The sequence below is a fragment of the Megascapheus bottae genome, chromosome X (genome assembly GCF_031878675.1).
Source record: "Megascapheus bottae isolate mThoBot1 chromosome X, mThoBot2.hap1, whole genome shotgun sequence".
In the NCBI taxonomy this organism is placed as follows: Eukaryota; Metazoa; Chordata; class Mammalia; order Rodentia; family Geomyidae; genus Megascapheus; species Megascapheus bottae.
This window is the reverse complement of record NC_143547.1, coordinates 45,632,728-45,650,293: the sequence shown is the minus strand read 5'-3', so window position 1 is coordinate 45,650,293 and position 17,566 is coordinate 45,632,728. Positions and strand designations below refer to the sequence as shown.

Sequence of the window (17,566 nt, the reverse complement as noted above, 5' to 3'; positions counted from 1 at the left end):
CTGTGAGCCCCACTGCCCTTTGCAGAGAGAATGACAATGGGTTCTAAAGAGTAGAGGCAGAAGATCAGGTACATTAATACAGAAAGAGAATTTGGGTGATTCTGGCACTTAGACACATAGATAGCAACCTGAACCATTATGAAGAATGCTCTTTGTTTAAGCAAGTAGTGACAACTAAGTAGCTAAAAACAGTTTTGACTGCAAAGAAATTGGGGGGAGATCTCAGGATCCCCAGGAAAATTCTGGGCTACTTGATAGCTCCTCCCATATAAAAAGAATGGGAAAGTTCTTATTGCAAAGAAATGGGGGAGGGCTACCAGAGGTCATCAATCAAGACCTACCCTTATTCCCGTTGGGAGCCTCAGAAATGAGGTTCTCAACTATAAATTTACTTGACAAAAGTCATGGAACTTTTCTGCAATCACCTCCAGCTCCATTCCCATGCTTGTCAGCACCAGAAACAAAAACTAAGTTGGCTTCTGTGTCTCCTTGAATGATTCAGAAACTTCCTTCTGTGACATGCCCTTTCCAACTCTGTGTCGTTTAGGGAGGATGCTGTCCTGGAATATCTGAAGATTGCCCAAGATCTGGAGATGTATGGTGTGAATTATTTCAGCATCAAGAACAAGAAAGGATCAGAGCTATGGCTGGGGGTTGATGCTCTGGGTCTCAATATTTATGAGCAGAATGACAGGTACCCCTTAAAAATCTTTTAGTTTGAATTGCTCTAACACATAGGACTCAATGTTTTTGATGGAGTACTTTAGATCTTTTCTACTTACTGTAAGCTAGGCCTGATGATTTTATAATATCCCTTACACATCTAAAACCTGTACATGGTTGTAGCCACTAACCAACTGTGACTATTGAACACTTGACATGTAGCTACTGAATTGAGACATGTTATAAGCCTGTTACAGAGTGTACACCACCTTAAGGACCTAATGTGAAAAATTAAATGTGTGTTAGTCAGCCTTTTATCACTGTGACAAAATAACAAGAGCCATCAGTTTAAACAAAGAAAGATTTATTTTGGTTCATAGTTTGAGAGGTATTAGTCTGTGGTTGCTTATTGTAATTCCTTTGAGCCTGTGGCATATGACAGAGTAAAGCTGCTCCACTCATGGTGGCCAGAAAGTAGAGTCAGGAAAAGGGATGAGAACCCAAGAGTATACCCCAAATGACCTACTTCCTCTACATGGGCTCTGTCCTAAGGTTTCTACTACCTCACAATAATTCCATTAAGCTAGAGCCCAAGCCACATGAGCTTTTGGGAAATCATTTAAGATCTAAACTATGAATAGAATATTTTATATCTCCATTTATTTATCTATTTTTATTTTTTAATTTTTGTGGGTTATGGGGCTTGAACTTGCCCTGGGTGCTGTCCTTGAGCTCTTCAGCTCAAGGCTACCTCCCTACCCTTGAGCCAAGCCCCACTTCCCATTTTCTAGAGGTTAATTGGAGATAAGAGTCTCAGGTCCTTTTGTGCCCAGGCTAGCTAGTTTTTTTTCATATATTTTTTATTGTAATTAATAGAAGGGTTGCATGATATTTGCCAAACAGAAAGTGCATTAATTCACATACATTGATACCCTTCTACCTGTCTTGGTCCCCATTTCCCTCCCCCCAACCCCCATGCCTCATCTTGTTTTCCCCCCCTTCCCTATCCAATTTCAAATAACCAAATACAAATATATCCGATATATCAGGTAACAAAGTGAGATACTGTAACAATATGAGATAACCAAGGGACAGCAAAACACATGAGAGATAACATAGTACCTTAAGAACAACAATCATTCATTATATGGCTTATGTTTCTATATCCTAGAGATCCTTTCATTTAGCGTCCTACTATATGACCTTTTGTATCAAGGTTTTGCTCCATTGCAAATCTCTGCTAGGAGAGCCCAAGATTTCTACTGATTATGACAAATGAGGGAAACCATTGAGCCTAAGTCCCTTTGAGTCTGGCTTACTTCACTTGATATGATTTTTTCTAAGTCTTTCCATTTCCTAACAAATGGGGAGATATCGTTCTTTCTGACAGCAGCATAGAATTCCATTGTGTACAAATACCACATCTTGTTGATCCATTCATCAACTGAGGGACATCTAGGTTGGTTCCATATCTTTGCTATGGTAAATAGTGCTGCAATGAACATTGTTGTGCTGGTGGATTTAGTATGTCCTTGTTTCTGGATGATTGGGTAGATCAGGCTGGCTAGTTTTAAAAACATTTATATATTCTGGTGATAGTATTTGAGCTATATTGGGCTAAAGTGTTATTCTAATTAGTCTGCCTGTTTATTTTTTTAAACTAATTTTCATATGAGTTATTAGAAAAAAATTAAAAATCATATACGTAACTTGAAGTTAAGTTCAAGTTCCATGTAATAATTAAGTAAATTTTGACTTCTAGTTTCATTGTAGTTTTATCTTACTTGATTATTTTTTGGGGGGTAGGTCATGGGGCTTGAACTTGGCCTGGGTGCTGTCCCTGAGCTCTTCAGGTCAAGGCTACCACCCTACCCTTAAGCCAAGCCCCACTTCTAGAGGTTAATTGGAGATAAGAGTCTCAGATCTTTTTGTGCCTGGGCTGGTGTTGAACTTTGATCCTCCAATGGCAGCCTCCTGAGTAGCTACGATTACAGGCGTGAGCCACCAAGCCCAGCTACTTGATTATCTTTTACCTTTGGTAAAAACACATACTTTCATTGTAGTTTTATCTTACTCGATTATTTTTTACCTTTGGTTAAAACAATAACAGTTGACATGTATATATATATGTATATATATGAAATATATATATATATATATATTTGCAAAGATGGGGATCAGCAGATTATGGTTTTATGTAATTCTGAATCTTGGAGTTCATTATTTGCCTTCTCTCCAACCTTTATAATATTTGATAGCAGAGTCTCTGTTAAATAGGGCTGAACGACTATTTTAAGATCCATGCCTACACTAAAAATAGAACAAAACAAATCATGGAGGTTGGAACAAGGATTAATGTGTTGATTATGGCATTAGGAAGTCCTTTATGCAGCTTCAGTATTGGAAATTGACTTGATGGCATATGAAGGCCCTGGCTAGCAATCTACTCAAGGGGAGAGCATAAGAGCTAGGCAGCAGTCCTGTCTGTCTGTCTGATCTTGCCTTTGTCCTAATCCTGTTGGTTTTCATTTTTACAGACTGACTCCCAAGATTGGATTCCCCTGGAGTGAAATCAGGAACATCTCTTTCAATGATAAGAAATTTGTCATCAAGCCTATTGACAAAAAAGCCCCGGTGAGTGACCCTGATAGGTTCTTTGCCAAGGTCTGGAAAATGCTAGGGAAGATCGTGTCATTGTTTCTTTACTGACGTGTGAGAACGTCTACTTAGGTGTGCATATATGCTTGTGGACAGAGACACAAATGGAGACAGGAAAATACTAAGAGGTATAGCCAGGAGGTACCTTGTTACCTGTGTATTCTGCATCTGTGTCTCAAGTGCTCTCCTGTCTCCCTTTGTAGAAAAGGCAGTCCGAAGTGCTGCTCCTTGGCCAGTACTATTTGCTGTTCTGAGCATGCACTGTGGTAGAAAGAGAATGCATCTCATCTTTCCAATTCCTAAGCCCTAGAAGATGGAGAGTTTGTATATTTGGTGTGTGTGTGTGTGTGTGTGTGTGTGTGTGTGTGTGTGTGTGTGTGTGTATGTGTGTGTGTGAGTGCGCACCCACTCAGCCACCATCAAGACATCTAAAAATGGGAGCTGGCATATTATCCTAGGTGACTCAAATCTACAATCCTTGTCTTAGTGGGCCAGTTTGTCTTATCCATTAGGCCATTGAAGCAAGTGTGGTCTATCTCTAATGGTGGGGAAAAAAAAGCAGAGGCAGGAGAGCTCCACATCCAAAGCTGGCCATCTACTTTAATTCTTTTCCATTGTTTTACTGTTGTACTCTTAGATTTTCCTCCAGAACAACCAACAGAAGATGAAGAAAATGCTTTGAGTCTAGTCCTTCTCACATGCTCACCACACTTCATACCAACTTTCTTGCAAGTTGGCAAGAGCAGAAATATGTTTGAGGCTAGATTAGAAATGCAAAATGAAATTCCTCGGTCCTCATGCACTTTCTATCCAATACGAGCCAGTGACTATGTTAACTGAGCCGCATCCATTTCATAAGAGTTCAACCTTCTTCAGCCCTGAGATGTCCTTCCCCTTTGGAGGCATTTTCTTTCTTCCTCTCATCCTTTCTTTATGCCCCTTGTCCCCTGTGTCTCTTTTTGTGTTGGCCCTAGGGCTTGAATTTAGCACCTGGTCACTGCCCCTTAGCTTTTTCATTCAAGAGTAATACTCTACTATTTGAGTTCCATCTTCAGATTTTTTTGGGTGCTTAATTGGAGACAAGAGTATCATGGACTTGTTTGCCTGGGTGGGCTTTGAATCATAATCCTCATATCTCAGCCTCCTGAGTAGCTAGGGTTACAGGCATGAGCCATTGGTGACCTGCCTTGATAGATATCTTGTGTATTATATCCTTAAAGCTTCAACTACATGGACAAGTGTGTAGCAGCACGAAACTGAGGTTCAGAAAGGTGGAGTGATTTCTTCAGGGTCATACAACTAGTACTTAGGTCATTTGACCTTGAGACTTTGTATTTCTTCCACTCTACCTGTAGATGTATCACATGCTAGAAGTTGGCATTCATTGGCAGAGAAAATGGTGGCTAGCTTATGAGCTGGTGACCTTGATCCAGTGCTATTTGTAGTTTGAAACTCAAACTCACTGGATTTTCTTATGTGTTTTTTTTTATTGCTGCTGTGCTCAACTATCATCAGAAAAAGGTAAGTAGGAAAGCCAGCTGAGATCAAGGGCTTATTTAACCAACAACTAGGATAGTCAGTATATAGGAGGTTCATATATTCATCTATGCATTTATAGCCTGCCTTGTTCTAAAAATGAAATAAGGGGCTGGGTGTAGGATATGTTTTTTCCAAGACTTCAGGAATAGTCTAGACATCCATAGTGGCTACTATGCATACTTAATACCCATTTGTGTATTTTACTGGGATTATTTGGCTTCTAAAAGAGGTCCTTAAGACTCAGGAAGTATCTCTAGTTAGTAGGAAAGGTAATTCTGATTCAATGGAATTGAGAGTGTTTTAGAAGAGTTTCCATAAGTAAAGGTCGAAAGACATTGTGATTTGGTGGAAAGAGCACTGGGTTCTCATGTGAGGCTCAGTGCTAGCCTCCTATTGGAACCAGGGCAAGTCACTTCAACTTCCTGAACCATTACCATTTATAACGTTAAAGATGAGAATAAATGATCTTTGTAATACTATTTTATTTTGTGCTGGTACTAGGACTTGAATGTATGTCCTGGGTGCTGTCCCTAAGCTTTTTGGCTCAAGGCTAGTGCTCTGTCACTTGAGCCACAGATTTGCTTTTCAACTTTTTATTGGTTAATTAGAGATAAGAATCTCAAGGAGAGCCTGGAGTGTGGCCTATTGGTAAAATGCTTGCCTAACACGCATGAAGCTCTGGGTTCGATTCCTTGGAACCACATACATAGAAAAGGCCAGAAGTGATGCTGTGGCTTAATTGATAGAGCACTATCCCTGAGAAAGCTCAAGGACAGTGCCTAGGCCCTGAGTTCAAGCCCCAGGACTGGGAAAAAAAGAATCCCAAGGATTTGTCTGTCCTAGTTGGTTTCAAATCCTGATCCTTACGTTTAAGGTAGGATTACAAGCGTGAATGAATTTAATTTGTCCAAAGGCAGAAGCTCACATTTAACTCTTCCTCCAAACTCTTTTTAACTGCTGTTTTCTCTCCAGGACTTTGTCTTCTATGCTCCTCGGCTGCGAATTAACAAGCGGATCTTGGCCCTTTGTATGGGAAACCATGAACTATACATGCGCCGCCGCAAGCCCGACACCATTGAGGTGCAGCAGATGAAGGCACAGGCCAGGGAGGAGAAGCACCAAAAACAGATGGAGCGGTAAGTGTTAAAGAGCTGAGGTGAGGGGCAGTGTTTGGGGGTAAGTCAGCTTCTCAAAGACATTCAATATCCATAACATCCTCATTCCTGAGAAGCAGCCATGAGAAGCATAGAAATTTACAGGCTTATACAAGGGAGAGGATTTCATAGTCATTTCCCCTTATCTGTGTCCTCATGCAATTGCTGTGCAGCTAGGCTCCATGCACATTTGTGAAACGTGAGGGCTTCGTACACATTTGAGGCTGTATTCTGTACGTTGTTTTGAGCAGCAGTGGCCAGGGCCCTCATATAATCTTACAAAGCCTGAAGTCCTTGTTATTCTAAATATAATCTGAGGCTCGGCAGATATCAGCATCAACTTGGGAATTTGCTAGAAAGGTAAAATTTGAGACCCTAGCCCAGACCTGCTGATGAGAATATACATCTTAACTTGCCAAATGAAGCCAAGTGCTGGTGGCTAACAGCTATAATCCTACTTACTAAGGAGACAGAAATCTGAGGATCCAGGTTAGAAGTCAGCCCAATTAGACAAATCTGAGAGACTCCTTTTATCTCCAGTTAACCAGTAAAAACAGAAGTGGAGATGTGGCTTAAGTGGTACAGCCCCAGTCTTGAGCTTTGTAAACAAAAGTGCCAAGGTCCTGAGTTTAAGCCCCAGTACCCACTCCCCACAAATACACAAAGGATGGAGGTAATTGTTGCTCCCTATACCCAATGGGCACAGGAAAAATATCTTCAGTCATTAGGGAAATGTAAATGATAATGAGATACAACTTCACACTCATTAGTATGGACATAACTAATTAATAACAAATGGAAAATAAGGGTTAATAAGATCTTGGAGAAATTAGAACCCAGGTTTTTTTGCTGATAGGAATGTCAAATTGTACGGAATTTTTGAGAAACCCTCAAGAATGACAATATATTACTCTATGTTGAATTACTATATAATCCTACAGTCCTACTTCTAGCAAATACATGTAAACACACATTCATAGCAACATCATTCACAGTCACTAAATAGTAGAAATAGCCCAAATGTCTATTGATGTATCAGTGGATAAAAAATATGCAAGTATATGCAGTGAAATATGTGTTAATCTATTTTATCTTGTTATAGCACAACTGAGGTTGAGAGTGTTATAATGAAATAATATTTGTTGGATGCTGGCAACTCACACCTGTAAGTCTAGCTACTCACAAGGCTGAAATCTGATGACTATGGTTTGAGCCAGACTGGGCTGGAAAGTTAGTCTGTGAGACTCTTATCTCCAAAAATCCCCCCCAAATCCAAAAGTAGAGCTGTGGCTCAAATGGTAAAGCAGTAGCCTAAGGAAAAGAAGCTCAAGGACAATGCCTAGGCATCAAATTCGAGCAGAACTGCCAAAAATTTTTTATTTTAAGCTGGACACCAGTGGCTCATGTGTGTAATCCCAGCTAATCAGGAGGCTAATCTGAGGCTCATTGTTCAAAGCCTACCAGGGTATGAAGGTCTGTGAAACAATCAGAAAACCAGAAGTGGCACTGTTTCTCAAAGTGGTAGAGTGCTAACCTCAACTGAAAAGCTCAGATATAAGTACCCAGTCCCATGACCAATCAGAATTTTTTTATTTTGACACATGGTTTGGGAGGTTGAGATGGCCAACATTGGGCAGCTACATTTGGTGAAAATCCTATACTGTTTCATAATGTGGCAGAGAACATCATGTAGCAGGGCCATGTGCATACAAGAATAGCATATGTGGTACTCACATATAGGGCCAGACTCACATACTGATCTACTCTCAAAAGAACAAAGCCAGTTTTGAGGGCCCTACTACACTCCCTCTGCACACGCATTTATGTCTTTTGAGAGTAGGCTCCATCTCATAATGGTTTTACTACCTCTCAATGCCATACATTGAGGGCTGAACCTCTAGTACCAGACATTTGAGTAATACACATATCCAAGCCAAAACAGAATATTATTTAGCCATATATGCTATAGGTCAGTGTACCCCTCTAAAGCATTATCTTCATGAAAGTAGTCACATAAAAGGTTTAATATTGTGTGATTCCATTTATATGAAATCATCCAGAATAGTAAAAGTGGGTTGAAATGGAATGTAGTTTGGTGGTTGTTAGAGCCTGGGGTTGGACAACTGGTGAATGAATATGGAATTTTACTTGGGCATGATAAACATATTTGGAACTAGAAAAAAAGTGGCACTGCAATATTGTGAATATACTAAATGGGCATATTATGTGACCTTCACTTAATGAACTATTTGAGAAGATTCCAGATTATTTCTATGTAGGCTAGCATTGAAGGAGCACTACTGTAGCAGGTACTTTATTCCAGTGTTTGGAACCTCAAAAATATATAATTTAATAAGCTGGAAATAACTTCATATGAAAAATTAAGCATTTTAGGCATTAAAGTTCACATTTATTAAGAAAAAAAGTCCAGCCAGGAGCTGGCGGCTTATGCCTATTCTAACTACTCAGAAATACAAGACTTGGAGAATCATAGTTCAAAGCTAATCTAGTCAGAGAAGTCTTATGAGATTCCACTTCCAATGAACCAGCCAAAACTCAAAGCTGGAAGCATGGCTCAGGTGGTAGAATACCCAAGTGTGAGCAAGCAAACTAACTGAGAGAGTGAAGCTCATGAGTTCAAATCCCAGTACTAGCAAAGAAAAAAAGAACCAAGATTGGAGAGTGGTTCCACAGAGCAGTATCAGGCAGTAACATATCCCCCAAAGCCTCGCAGGCTCATAGGAGAAAGAGAGGAAATACACAACACTCATTGTGCATGTGCATGAGCACACGTGTGCACACTCACACAGAAGACTGTGCCATTTAGTCACTTCATGTTTATTGAGCAGTAAAAAAAGGACCAAAAATATCCTCATTCTCATGAAGCTATTATTCTACTGGGCAGACACAAACATAATAAATAAGCAAATTGTATCCTCTATGAGATGAGTAAAAAGTGCTATGCAGTCAGATGCTGGTGGCTCATATATATAGTCTATCCTAGCTGCTCAGGTGACTGAGATCTGGAGATCTCAGTTCAGAAGCAGACCATGCAAGAAACTCTTCGAGACATTAATCTCTAATTAGCTACCAGAAAGCCAGAAATAGAGCTATGGCTCAAGTGGTAGAGTTCTAGCTTTCAGTAAGAAAGTTCAGGAGCCATACTAAAGCCTTGAGTTCAAGTCCACGTACTGGCATACATGCTCACAAACAAGTGTGGTACAGTCCTGTCCCTGTGCCTCACCTGTAATCCTAGCTAATCAAGAGGCTGAGATCTGAGAGTGATGGTTTGAAGCCAGCCTAGACAGCGAAGTTTTGGAGACTATTATCTCCAATGAACTACCAAAAAATCTGGAAGTGAAGCTGTGGCTCAAGTAGTAGAGCACTATCTTTGAGAAGAAAAAAAAAGCTTAGGAACACCATTCAGGCCCTGAGTTCAATCCCCTGGACTGGCACCCCCCCCCAAAAAAAAGTGCTGTGCAGAGAAACAACAGAAAGAGATGGAGAAGAGGGTATGCCAAGTGTTCTGAAAGCTCAGAGGGGGAAAAAGACATGTAGCCAAAAGATAAGAGGACTTTTTATACTTATTCCAGAGCCTCAGTAAGCTAGGAGAGAAAGGAACCTTGAGATTTAGAACAGGTTTCCAGATTTAGCATTTAAAACTTGTCAGCATCCAATAGCCATTTTACAGATAGAAAAACTGATAACAAAGGCAAAGTTGCAGGGTAACTATCACACAGTTGTATATCTGAAGAACAAGGGTTCTGCTTTGGGTCTCTGACTGAGATGAAACAGACTGGATCCACAGTAAAGCAGCTGATTCAGCACACTGTTTTAAGGGCACGGGTGTGTGGAGAAAATGGACAGTGGCCCATGTGGACCAGCCCTGGCTGTGTTGGAATGATAGGGGCCAAAGGACCCAGGGCAAGGAAATCTTCAAACTCAGTGTAGCCTTGGTGTCCTAGTCACCTCTAACATTCCTCTCCCCAGTGCTCTGCTGGAAAATGAGAAGAAGAAGCGTGAGATGGCAGAGAAGGAGAAGGAGAAGATTGAACGGGAGAAGGAAGAACTGATGGAGAGGCTGAAGCAGATTGAGGAACAGACTAAGAAAGCTCAACAAGGTGAGGCTTAGGAATCACCATGAAGATTGGCTATACTGTGCTTTATCCAGACTGTAGAATAGTCCAACCATGGCCACAAAGTAAATGAGGAAGGTAAGGTGGGGTAAGAATCCATCTCAACAGCCTTCTGCCAGCTATGCCATGAGGTAGACAGTTTCTTCCTGGGAAGGAAGCTAATGTGCTGTCTTCATCTCTATGCTCTTCCCTACCTTCTCCCTTCTTTTTTCTGCATAGAACTGGAAGAACAGACCCGCAGGGCTCTGGAACTTGAGCAGGAACGGAAGCGTGCTCAGAGTGAGGCTGAGAAACTGGCTAAGGAACGTCAGGAAGCTGAAGAGGCCAAGGAGGCGCTGCTTCAGGCCTCCCGGGACCAGAAGAAGACCCAGGAACAGCTGGTAAAGCTGCACAGCAGGCTGGGTTGTCAGATTTGCAATTTCTCCCTTGTTAGCCAAACCTACATCTCTTTTCCCTTTCCCTTTCCCTTTTTTGTTTCAGTCATTGATCTTGAACTCTGGGCCTGGATGCTGTCCCTGAGCTCTTCAGCTCAAGGCTAAAGCTCTACCACTTTGAGCCACAGTGCCACTTCTGGTTTTCTGGTGGTTAATCGAGGATAAGAGACTCACAGTGTTTCATGCCCATTGTGGATTTGAACCGTAATACTCAGACCTCAGCCTCCTGAGTAGCTAGGGTTACAGGCGTAAGCCACCAGCACCTGGCTAGCCAAAACTACTTCAACCTCCCTCTGCCTACAGAATTGATTCTTGCTAGTAGGTTTCCATGCAGTAGGTCTCCAGATAGCTCATGTAGAGGCAAGCTGAACAGCTCAACGGTGTTCCACCAACTTTTGCCAACAGTCGATTCTAACCATCAGTTTTCATTTTCCTTTTTTTTTAATGTGCTGGTATTGGGATGTGAATTCAAAGTCTATTTTGCTTATGACTGATATTTTACCATGTGAGCCACACCTACGCTTCCTGCTTTCTGTTAATTATTGTAGTTAAGAGTCTCATAGACTTTTCTGCTCAGACTTGCTTCAAACTTTGATCATCAGATCTCAGTATAAAGTATGCCAGGATTACAGGCATGAGGCACTGGTGCCTGGCTTCCACTCACTAACAATTGGAGATCTGAACTGGTAAGCTGGCAAAGGAAAGGTAGATACAGGCTAGCTATAGTTCCCTTTTCTTGCTATTTCATTTTTTTTGAGTGAATATTATTATTAACTCCCACATAGAATTCATGTCCAGATAAGGAAATTAGGTCTAAGGGAGGTTAAAAGACCTGCCAGTAACATATTTGTAATTGGAGGAGCATATGAAACCTTTTTCCCTTTTGCATTTGAAAGTAACCATATGGAAAACTGTGTGTCCATGTATTTGGTGGAAGAGGGGCTAGGATAAGTACTCAGGCATTAATCATAGATTCCAAGTTTTCTGTGATTCAGAAGTCAAAAACATATGGCCCCAGTTTCTTTTTCTGTTAAGCCCCATGTACTAGGGCTTAAACTCATAGCTTTTTGCTCTCAGTTGGATTTTTCACGTAAGGCTAGTGTTCTACAAGTTGAGGCATAACTACCTTTCCGGCTTTTTGCTGGTTACTTGGAGATAGGAGTCTTTTTTTAAAATATATTTTTATTGTAATTAATAAAAGGGTTACATGATATTTACCAGATAGAAGGTGCATTAATTCACATATATTGATACCCTTTCACATGTCTTGGTCCCCATTACCCGCCCCTCCACCTCCCCTCCATCTTGGTTTCCCGCCCTTCCCTATCCAATTTCAAATAACCAAATACAAATATATCCAATATATCAGATAACAAAGTGAGATACTGTAACAATATGAGATAACCAAGGGACAGCAAAAGAGATGAGAGATAACATAGTACATTAAGGACAACAATCATTCATTATATGGCTTTTGTTTCAATATCCTGGAGGTCTTTTCAATTAGCTTCATACTATATGGCCTTATGTATCAAGGTTTTGCTCTATTGCAGATCTCTGCTAGGAGAGCCCAAGGTTTCTACTAATTATGGCAAATGAGGGAAATTATTGAGCCTAAGTTCCTTTGAGTCTGGCTTACTTCACTTAATATGATTTTTTTCTAAGTCTTTCCATTTCCTAACAAATGGGGCGATGTCGTTTTTCTGACAGCAGCATAGAATTCCATTGTGTACAAATACCACAACTTGTTGATCCACTCATCAACTGAGGGACATCTAGGTTGATTCCATATTTTTGCTATGGTGAATAATGCTGCAATGAACATTGTTGTGGTAGTGGATTTTTGTATGCCCTAGTTTCTTGATGGTTGGGTAAATGCCAAGTAGTGGAGTTGCTGGGTCATAGGGGAGTTCTATGTTTAGCCTTTTGAGGCACTGCCACACTGCTTTCCATAGTGGTTGAACCAGTTTGCACTCCCACCAACAGTGTAGTAGTGATCCCTCCTGGCCACATCCCCTCCAGCATCTGTTGTTATTCGTTTTCCTGATCCTGGTCATTCTAACTGAAGTGAGGTGGAATCTTAGAGTTGTTTTGATTTGCATTTCTTTTATGACCAGAGATGTTGAGCATTTCTTCATGTGTCTATAGGCCATTTTTGTTTCTTCTTCAGAGAAGACTCTCTTTAAGTCTTTGGCCCATCTTTTAATGGGATGGTTGTTACTTTGGAGATTAGTTTTGGAGTGATTCAATTTTTTGAGTTGTTGATATATTTTAGATATGAGGCCTTTGTCCATTGTTTGGTTGGTGAAGATCTTCTCCCACTCTGTAGGCTTCCTAATTAATTTACTAGCTATGTCTTTTGCCATACAAAAGCTCTGCAGCTTAATGCAGTCCCACTTATCCACCCTTTCTCTTATTGGTATAAAGGGGGTGCGCATAAGCTTATTTCCCTCCCATTCAGAGTGCCTTGTGATTCGTGAGTGTCTTTCCTTGTACTTGGCTTGAGAAGAATCTTAGTGAAGTTATCTGCTTCCTCAATGTGGGAATGTGTACCATTCTAATCTGCAATCTCAAAAGCTTGCATTAGGCCAGGTGCTGGTGGCTCATGCCTATAATCCCAACTACTGCGGAGGCTGAGATCTGAGGATCGTGAAAAAAAAGTCAGCCTAGACACAAAAGTCCATCAGACTCGTATCTCCGTTTAACCACTAGAAAACCAGAAGTGGCACTGTGGCTTAAAGTGGTAGAACATCAGCCTTGAGTTGAAGAGCCTAAAGACAGTGCCCATGCCCAGAGTTTAAGCCCCATGACCACCAACAAAAATAACCTCAATTAATTCATTAATTAACCTATAAATAGTTGTACAAAAGGGTTTCAGTGCAATATGTCAGTTTGAGTACAATGCATCTTGATCATTCTTACTACAAGGCTTTCTTTAGATTCCATCTGAATGCATAATTGGCAATACTTTGAGAGTGGATAGGGAAAAGAAGCAGAGGTGACAGAGAGGTGACATGTTTGTATTCAGGAGGTGTATAGTTCAGGGAGAGAACTATAACTTAAAAGGAACTGGCGAGTGTGGAATGTGGGACTGGAATGGAGTAGATTTGTTAAAAAAAAAAAAGACCAAGCACACGTGGAACAGCAGGTCCCCTACTGGTTCTCCAGGGGACATGGGGTGTGCACCTAGACACTGAAACTCAAGGCCTTGCTCTCACAGGTTCTCAATTTATCCATAGGCTTCAGAAATGGCAGAGCTGACAGCTCGCATCTCTCAGCTGGAAATGGCCCGGCAGAAGAAGGAGAGTGAGGCTGTGGAGTGGCAGCAGAAGGTAAGACACAGTAGTCAGAAGAAAGCATTGTGAGGAGTACTTTGTCCGTATGTTCCAGGTCCTTTAATTACTTAAGGTTTGAATCCCTCCTACTTCCAAGCTACCTTTTTTGGGGGGCCAGTCCTGGTGCTTCAACTTTCTTGCCAGGGTTGTCTTCTAACTTTCAATCCTCAGATTTCAGCCTCCTGACTAGTTAGGATTACAGTTGTGAGCCAAAGATATCCAGCTACTTGCAGACTTCCTTGAGAATGAGCACTATGGGAGAATGTGCTCAGGGTTTCTGAAATACTTTGCAAAATTTCCTAGTGCCCCTGGGAAGTCGTTATGATTACTCCTGTTGCCCAAGTGAAGAAATAAGGATTAGGCAGATTAAATGATTTATCGTATCGGATGACTACCTCTTACCAAGTTATTCTGGGCATGCTTGGCTGCCACAAGTGACCAGTTCTGACTTCTGGTCCTTTTCTCTTTCTGTTACTGGACAGGCTCAAATGGTACAGGAGGACTTGGAGAAAACCCGTGCTGAGCTGAAGACTGCCATGAGTACACCGCATGTGGCAGAGCCCGCTGAGAATGAGCAGGATGAACAGGATGAGAATGGGGCTGAGGCCAGCGCTGACCTGCGGGCTGATGCCATGGCCAAGGACCGCAGTGAGGAGGAACGGACCACTGAGGCAGAGAAGAACGAGCGTGTACAGAAGCACCTGAAGGTATGCAGACAGGGGGCCCAACATCAAGGACACATCACAATGATTTTAGAGCCCTTGGCAGGTCCTAGAGCACTCTGTGGGAGAATGGGCATAGGAGTCTGTTCTAGAGCTGTCTAGGAGTCTGAGCCCTCATTCATATGGAACTTGGATTGATTAGACCCTAGCTTACTTCTTTACTTTTGGGGGATTTTTCTCTCCGCACTACTTTCCACTTCTACCTGATGATACCTATTCTATTCAGAAAATATCAAGCTGACAATAAAATATTTTACTCACATGGGAGACCCATCATCCATCTGTGGTACCCTATGTGTTTATGTGTGCATATGGAACAGAGAGATGTGAGGGAAAGAAAGCCGTAAGAAATGAGAGGATGACATGCATGCCTGCATCCCCTTGTATTCCCACAGGCCCTCACCTCTGAGCTGGCCAATGCCCGTGATGAGTCCAAGAAGACTGCCAATGACATGATTCACGCTGAGAACATGCGACTTGGCCGAGACAAATACAAGACCCTGCGCCAGATCCGACAGGGCAATACCAAGCAGCGCATTGATGAGTTTGAGTCCATGTAATGGGTGCCTGCCCAGCCTTTAGGGACCCCTCCTCTCTTCATCCTTGCTCCCACACTCCTGTACCTTTGCCTAACTCACACTGTGCTGGAGCCACTAACTAGAGCAGCCCTGGAATCATGCCAAGCATTCAGTGCAGCCATGGGACCAAACATAGACCCCTTATCTTCCACTCAATTCCTTGGATGGACAAATGGCCTACTATGGTGCCACTGGGACCCACTTTCCCTTTTTGTCCCATTTTAGCCTAGTTTGATAGAGTAGATCTCTTCCCCAATTCAGACATACTTTCCACTTGATTTCGCAAATATGACCTCCATGCTTACATGGTCCATATAGGAGTTAAGTGTGGAATGGGTCAAAAGCTAGCTTCCCTCTCCTGCCCCATCACTGCCTTATTCCTACAAGTCCTGTGATGTGTAAGATCCAGGTATCACAGGGTTTAGGGAAGGAGACAAGGCCCTGACTATCTGCTCTACTATGTCAACTGACCTAGGATTTGGCCTCCCAATGCCCATCCCTTTAAGAGTTGATGTAGGCTTTATAATGATTGGAGGATAAAGACATATATAGTCATTCTTGTTTCTACCTCCCAAATTGGGCCTGCTTACAAGCTCAGTCCCAATAAGCCTTCTCCCTGAATTCAGGGACTCGTTTCTTCCCAGGGTGGGTTGGAGGAGATGGTGCCTTCAAGAAGTTTCAGTAACATCCTAGAAGGCTATTGGCCCTCTGCTCAGTCAAGGCTGGGTAAAAGATCCTGCCCTCTCTGCCTTATGGAAGCCTAGGCTTGTCTCAAGTGAACTATATGGGCAGAAGTATATCTTTTTTAAAATTCCCAAGTCCCTGGGTCCTTCCTAGATTTGTTCTTATTCCTTCCTATTCCTAAATCTCCTAGAGCTGGAATAGCAGAGATAAGTACTCCAAACCTCAGCAAGCCTTACCCACAGCTCTTGCCAAACAGGACATGTTGCTACCTGGCTTCAGTATTGTTCGTGCTGGGGGTTCTAGGCCACTTCTCCCATCAGAGCCACTTGGGCTACAGTTCCTACTTCATAGCTGTGTGGGTCTTGGTATGGTGAGTCCTAGATCTTGGGGCCAGTAGGCTCTATTGGGGAGTGGGTAGAAGAAGCTGTGTGTAGTGAGAGTAGCCCTTGCTTCTGGTCCCACAGTTTACTACTCAACCCTCTCAGGTGCCCAATATTCCTTGTCCATCCCCGCCAGGTCCCAGGTGGTGACTGGGCCCTGCCTCTAACCCAGGTCCTGTCACCAGCTGTGTTGTCCCTTGGAGCTGTGTATCAGAGAGCTTCGGGGGTTTCTGGCCTGGTCCCATCCACATCTTCATCTCTTGCTCTCCACCTGGGACCTTCCTTTTCCCCTCATCTCATGTGTGCTCTTTTTCTTTCTATCAGTATTATGTATTCTAATGATATCTAACTCAATATTGACTTCTGCCATTTTTTGCTAATGCACTATTAGAGATATTAGTCTTGGGGCAGGATCATTTTTTTTTTGGTCTCATTCCTTTACTTACTCTCCACACCTCAGAAGCATATACTATATTATGAAAGGATATTTTGCCAGAAACATTAAGAAGCTTTCAGTGTTAGTGATGTTACCTGTCACTATAGGTCATACAATCTTTTTTTTTTAAGTACTTAGTATTTGGTTGTATTATTTCTGTTTGCCTTCTCCCCAGGGTTCAGTCCCCGTGGACTGTCCTATTTCTCTATGTAGTGTTTCTAGCCCAGAAATTCCCTCAAGCCACCTCTCCCTCCCATCACCACTTAATCTTGGGGAGTCTTGTATGCAGTGCTGTGAATTATATTGACACTTACTTGGTGATATGCCCTATATCAGCTAAATTCAGACCTGTAATTGTGGAGCAATGTAGCTCCCTTAAGGGCAATAACCCACACCCAGGGAGGTTGGGGAGAAAAGTTAGATTTTATATTCAGGTTTTTTTGTGTGTGTATTTTTCGGTTTTTTAAACAATTGTTTTGGAGGGGTTTATGCTCAACCCATGTTCTATTTCAGTGCCAATAAAATTTAGGAAGACATCACTGTGACTGTCTTTTTTTTCCCTGTGGCATGGATGGGTGGCTATAAGGTATTTCATTGTAATCATCTCTCTGTAGACCACGCTGGCGTCCTTGATTTGCTTCACCCTCATCTTGTTTCTATGGGGAGGAAGGGAGAACTATCCCCATTTTAATAGGAGGGAATAAATTCAAAAGAAAGGCGGATAGGGGTTGGAGGTGTGTCTCAGTGGGTAGAGCATTATCCAAAGAGTGAAGTGTCAGGTACTGAGTTCAAATCCACATAGCTCCTAAGGTCTTAGAATTCTCACAGTAGACGTTGCCCTTTCTGT

At 42.0% G+C, this 17,566-nt stretch overlaps 1 protein-coding gene across 1 annotated transcript in view; it reads left to right on the top strand.

The window, feature by feature from the left end:
* The window catches only part of Msn (moesin), an 83,987-nt gene extending 66,732 nt beyond the window's left edge, over nt 1-17,255 (top strand). Inside the window, exons 6-13 of the mRNA XM_090326512.1 lie at nt 548-694; nt 3,201-3,297; nt 5,833-5,996; nt 10,005-10,135; nt 10,370-10,530; nt 13,824-13,916; nt 14,402-14,626; nt 15,037-17,255. Coding sequence (XP_090182638.1) covers nt 548-694; nt 3,201-3,297; nt 5,833-5,996; nt 10,005-10,135; nt 10,370-10,530; nt 13,824-13,916; nt 14,402-14,626; nt 15,037-15,201 — 1,183 coding nt within the window. The 3' untranslated portion in view covers nt 15,202-17,255. The remainder of the gene's footprint in view (nt 1-547; nt 695-3,200; nt 3,298-5,832; nt 5,997-10,004; nt 10,136-10,369; nt 10,531-13,823; nt 13,917-14,401; nt 14,627-15,036) is intronic.
* The last annotated feature ends 311 nt before the right edge of the window (nt 17,256-17,566 follow it).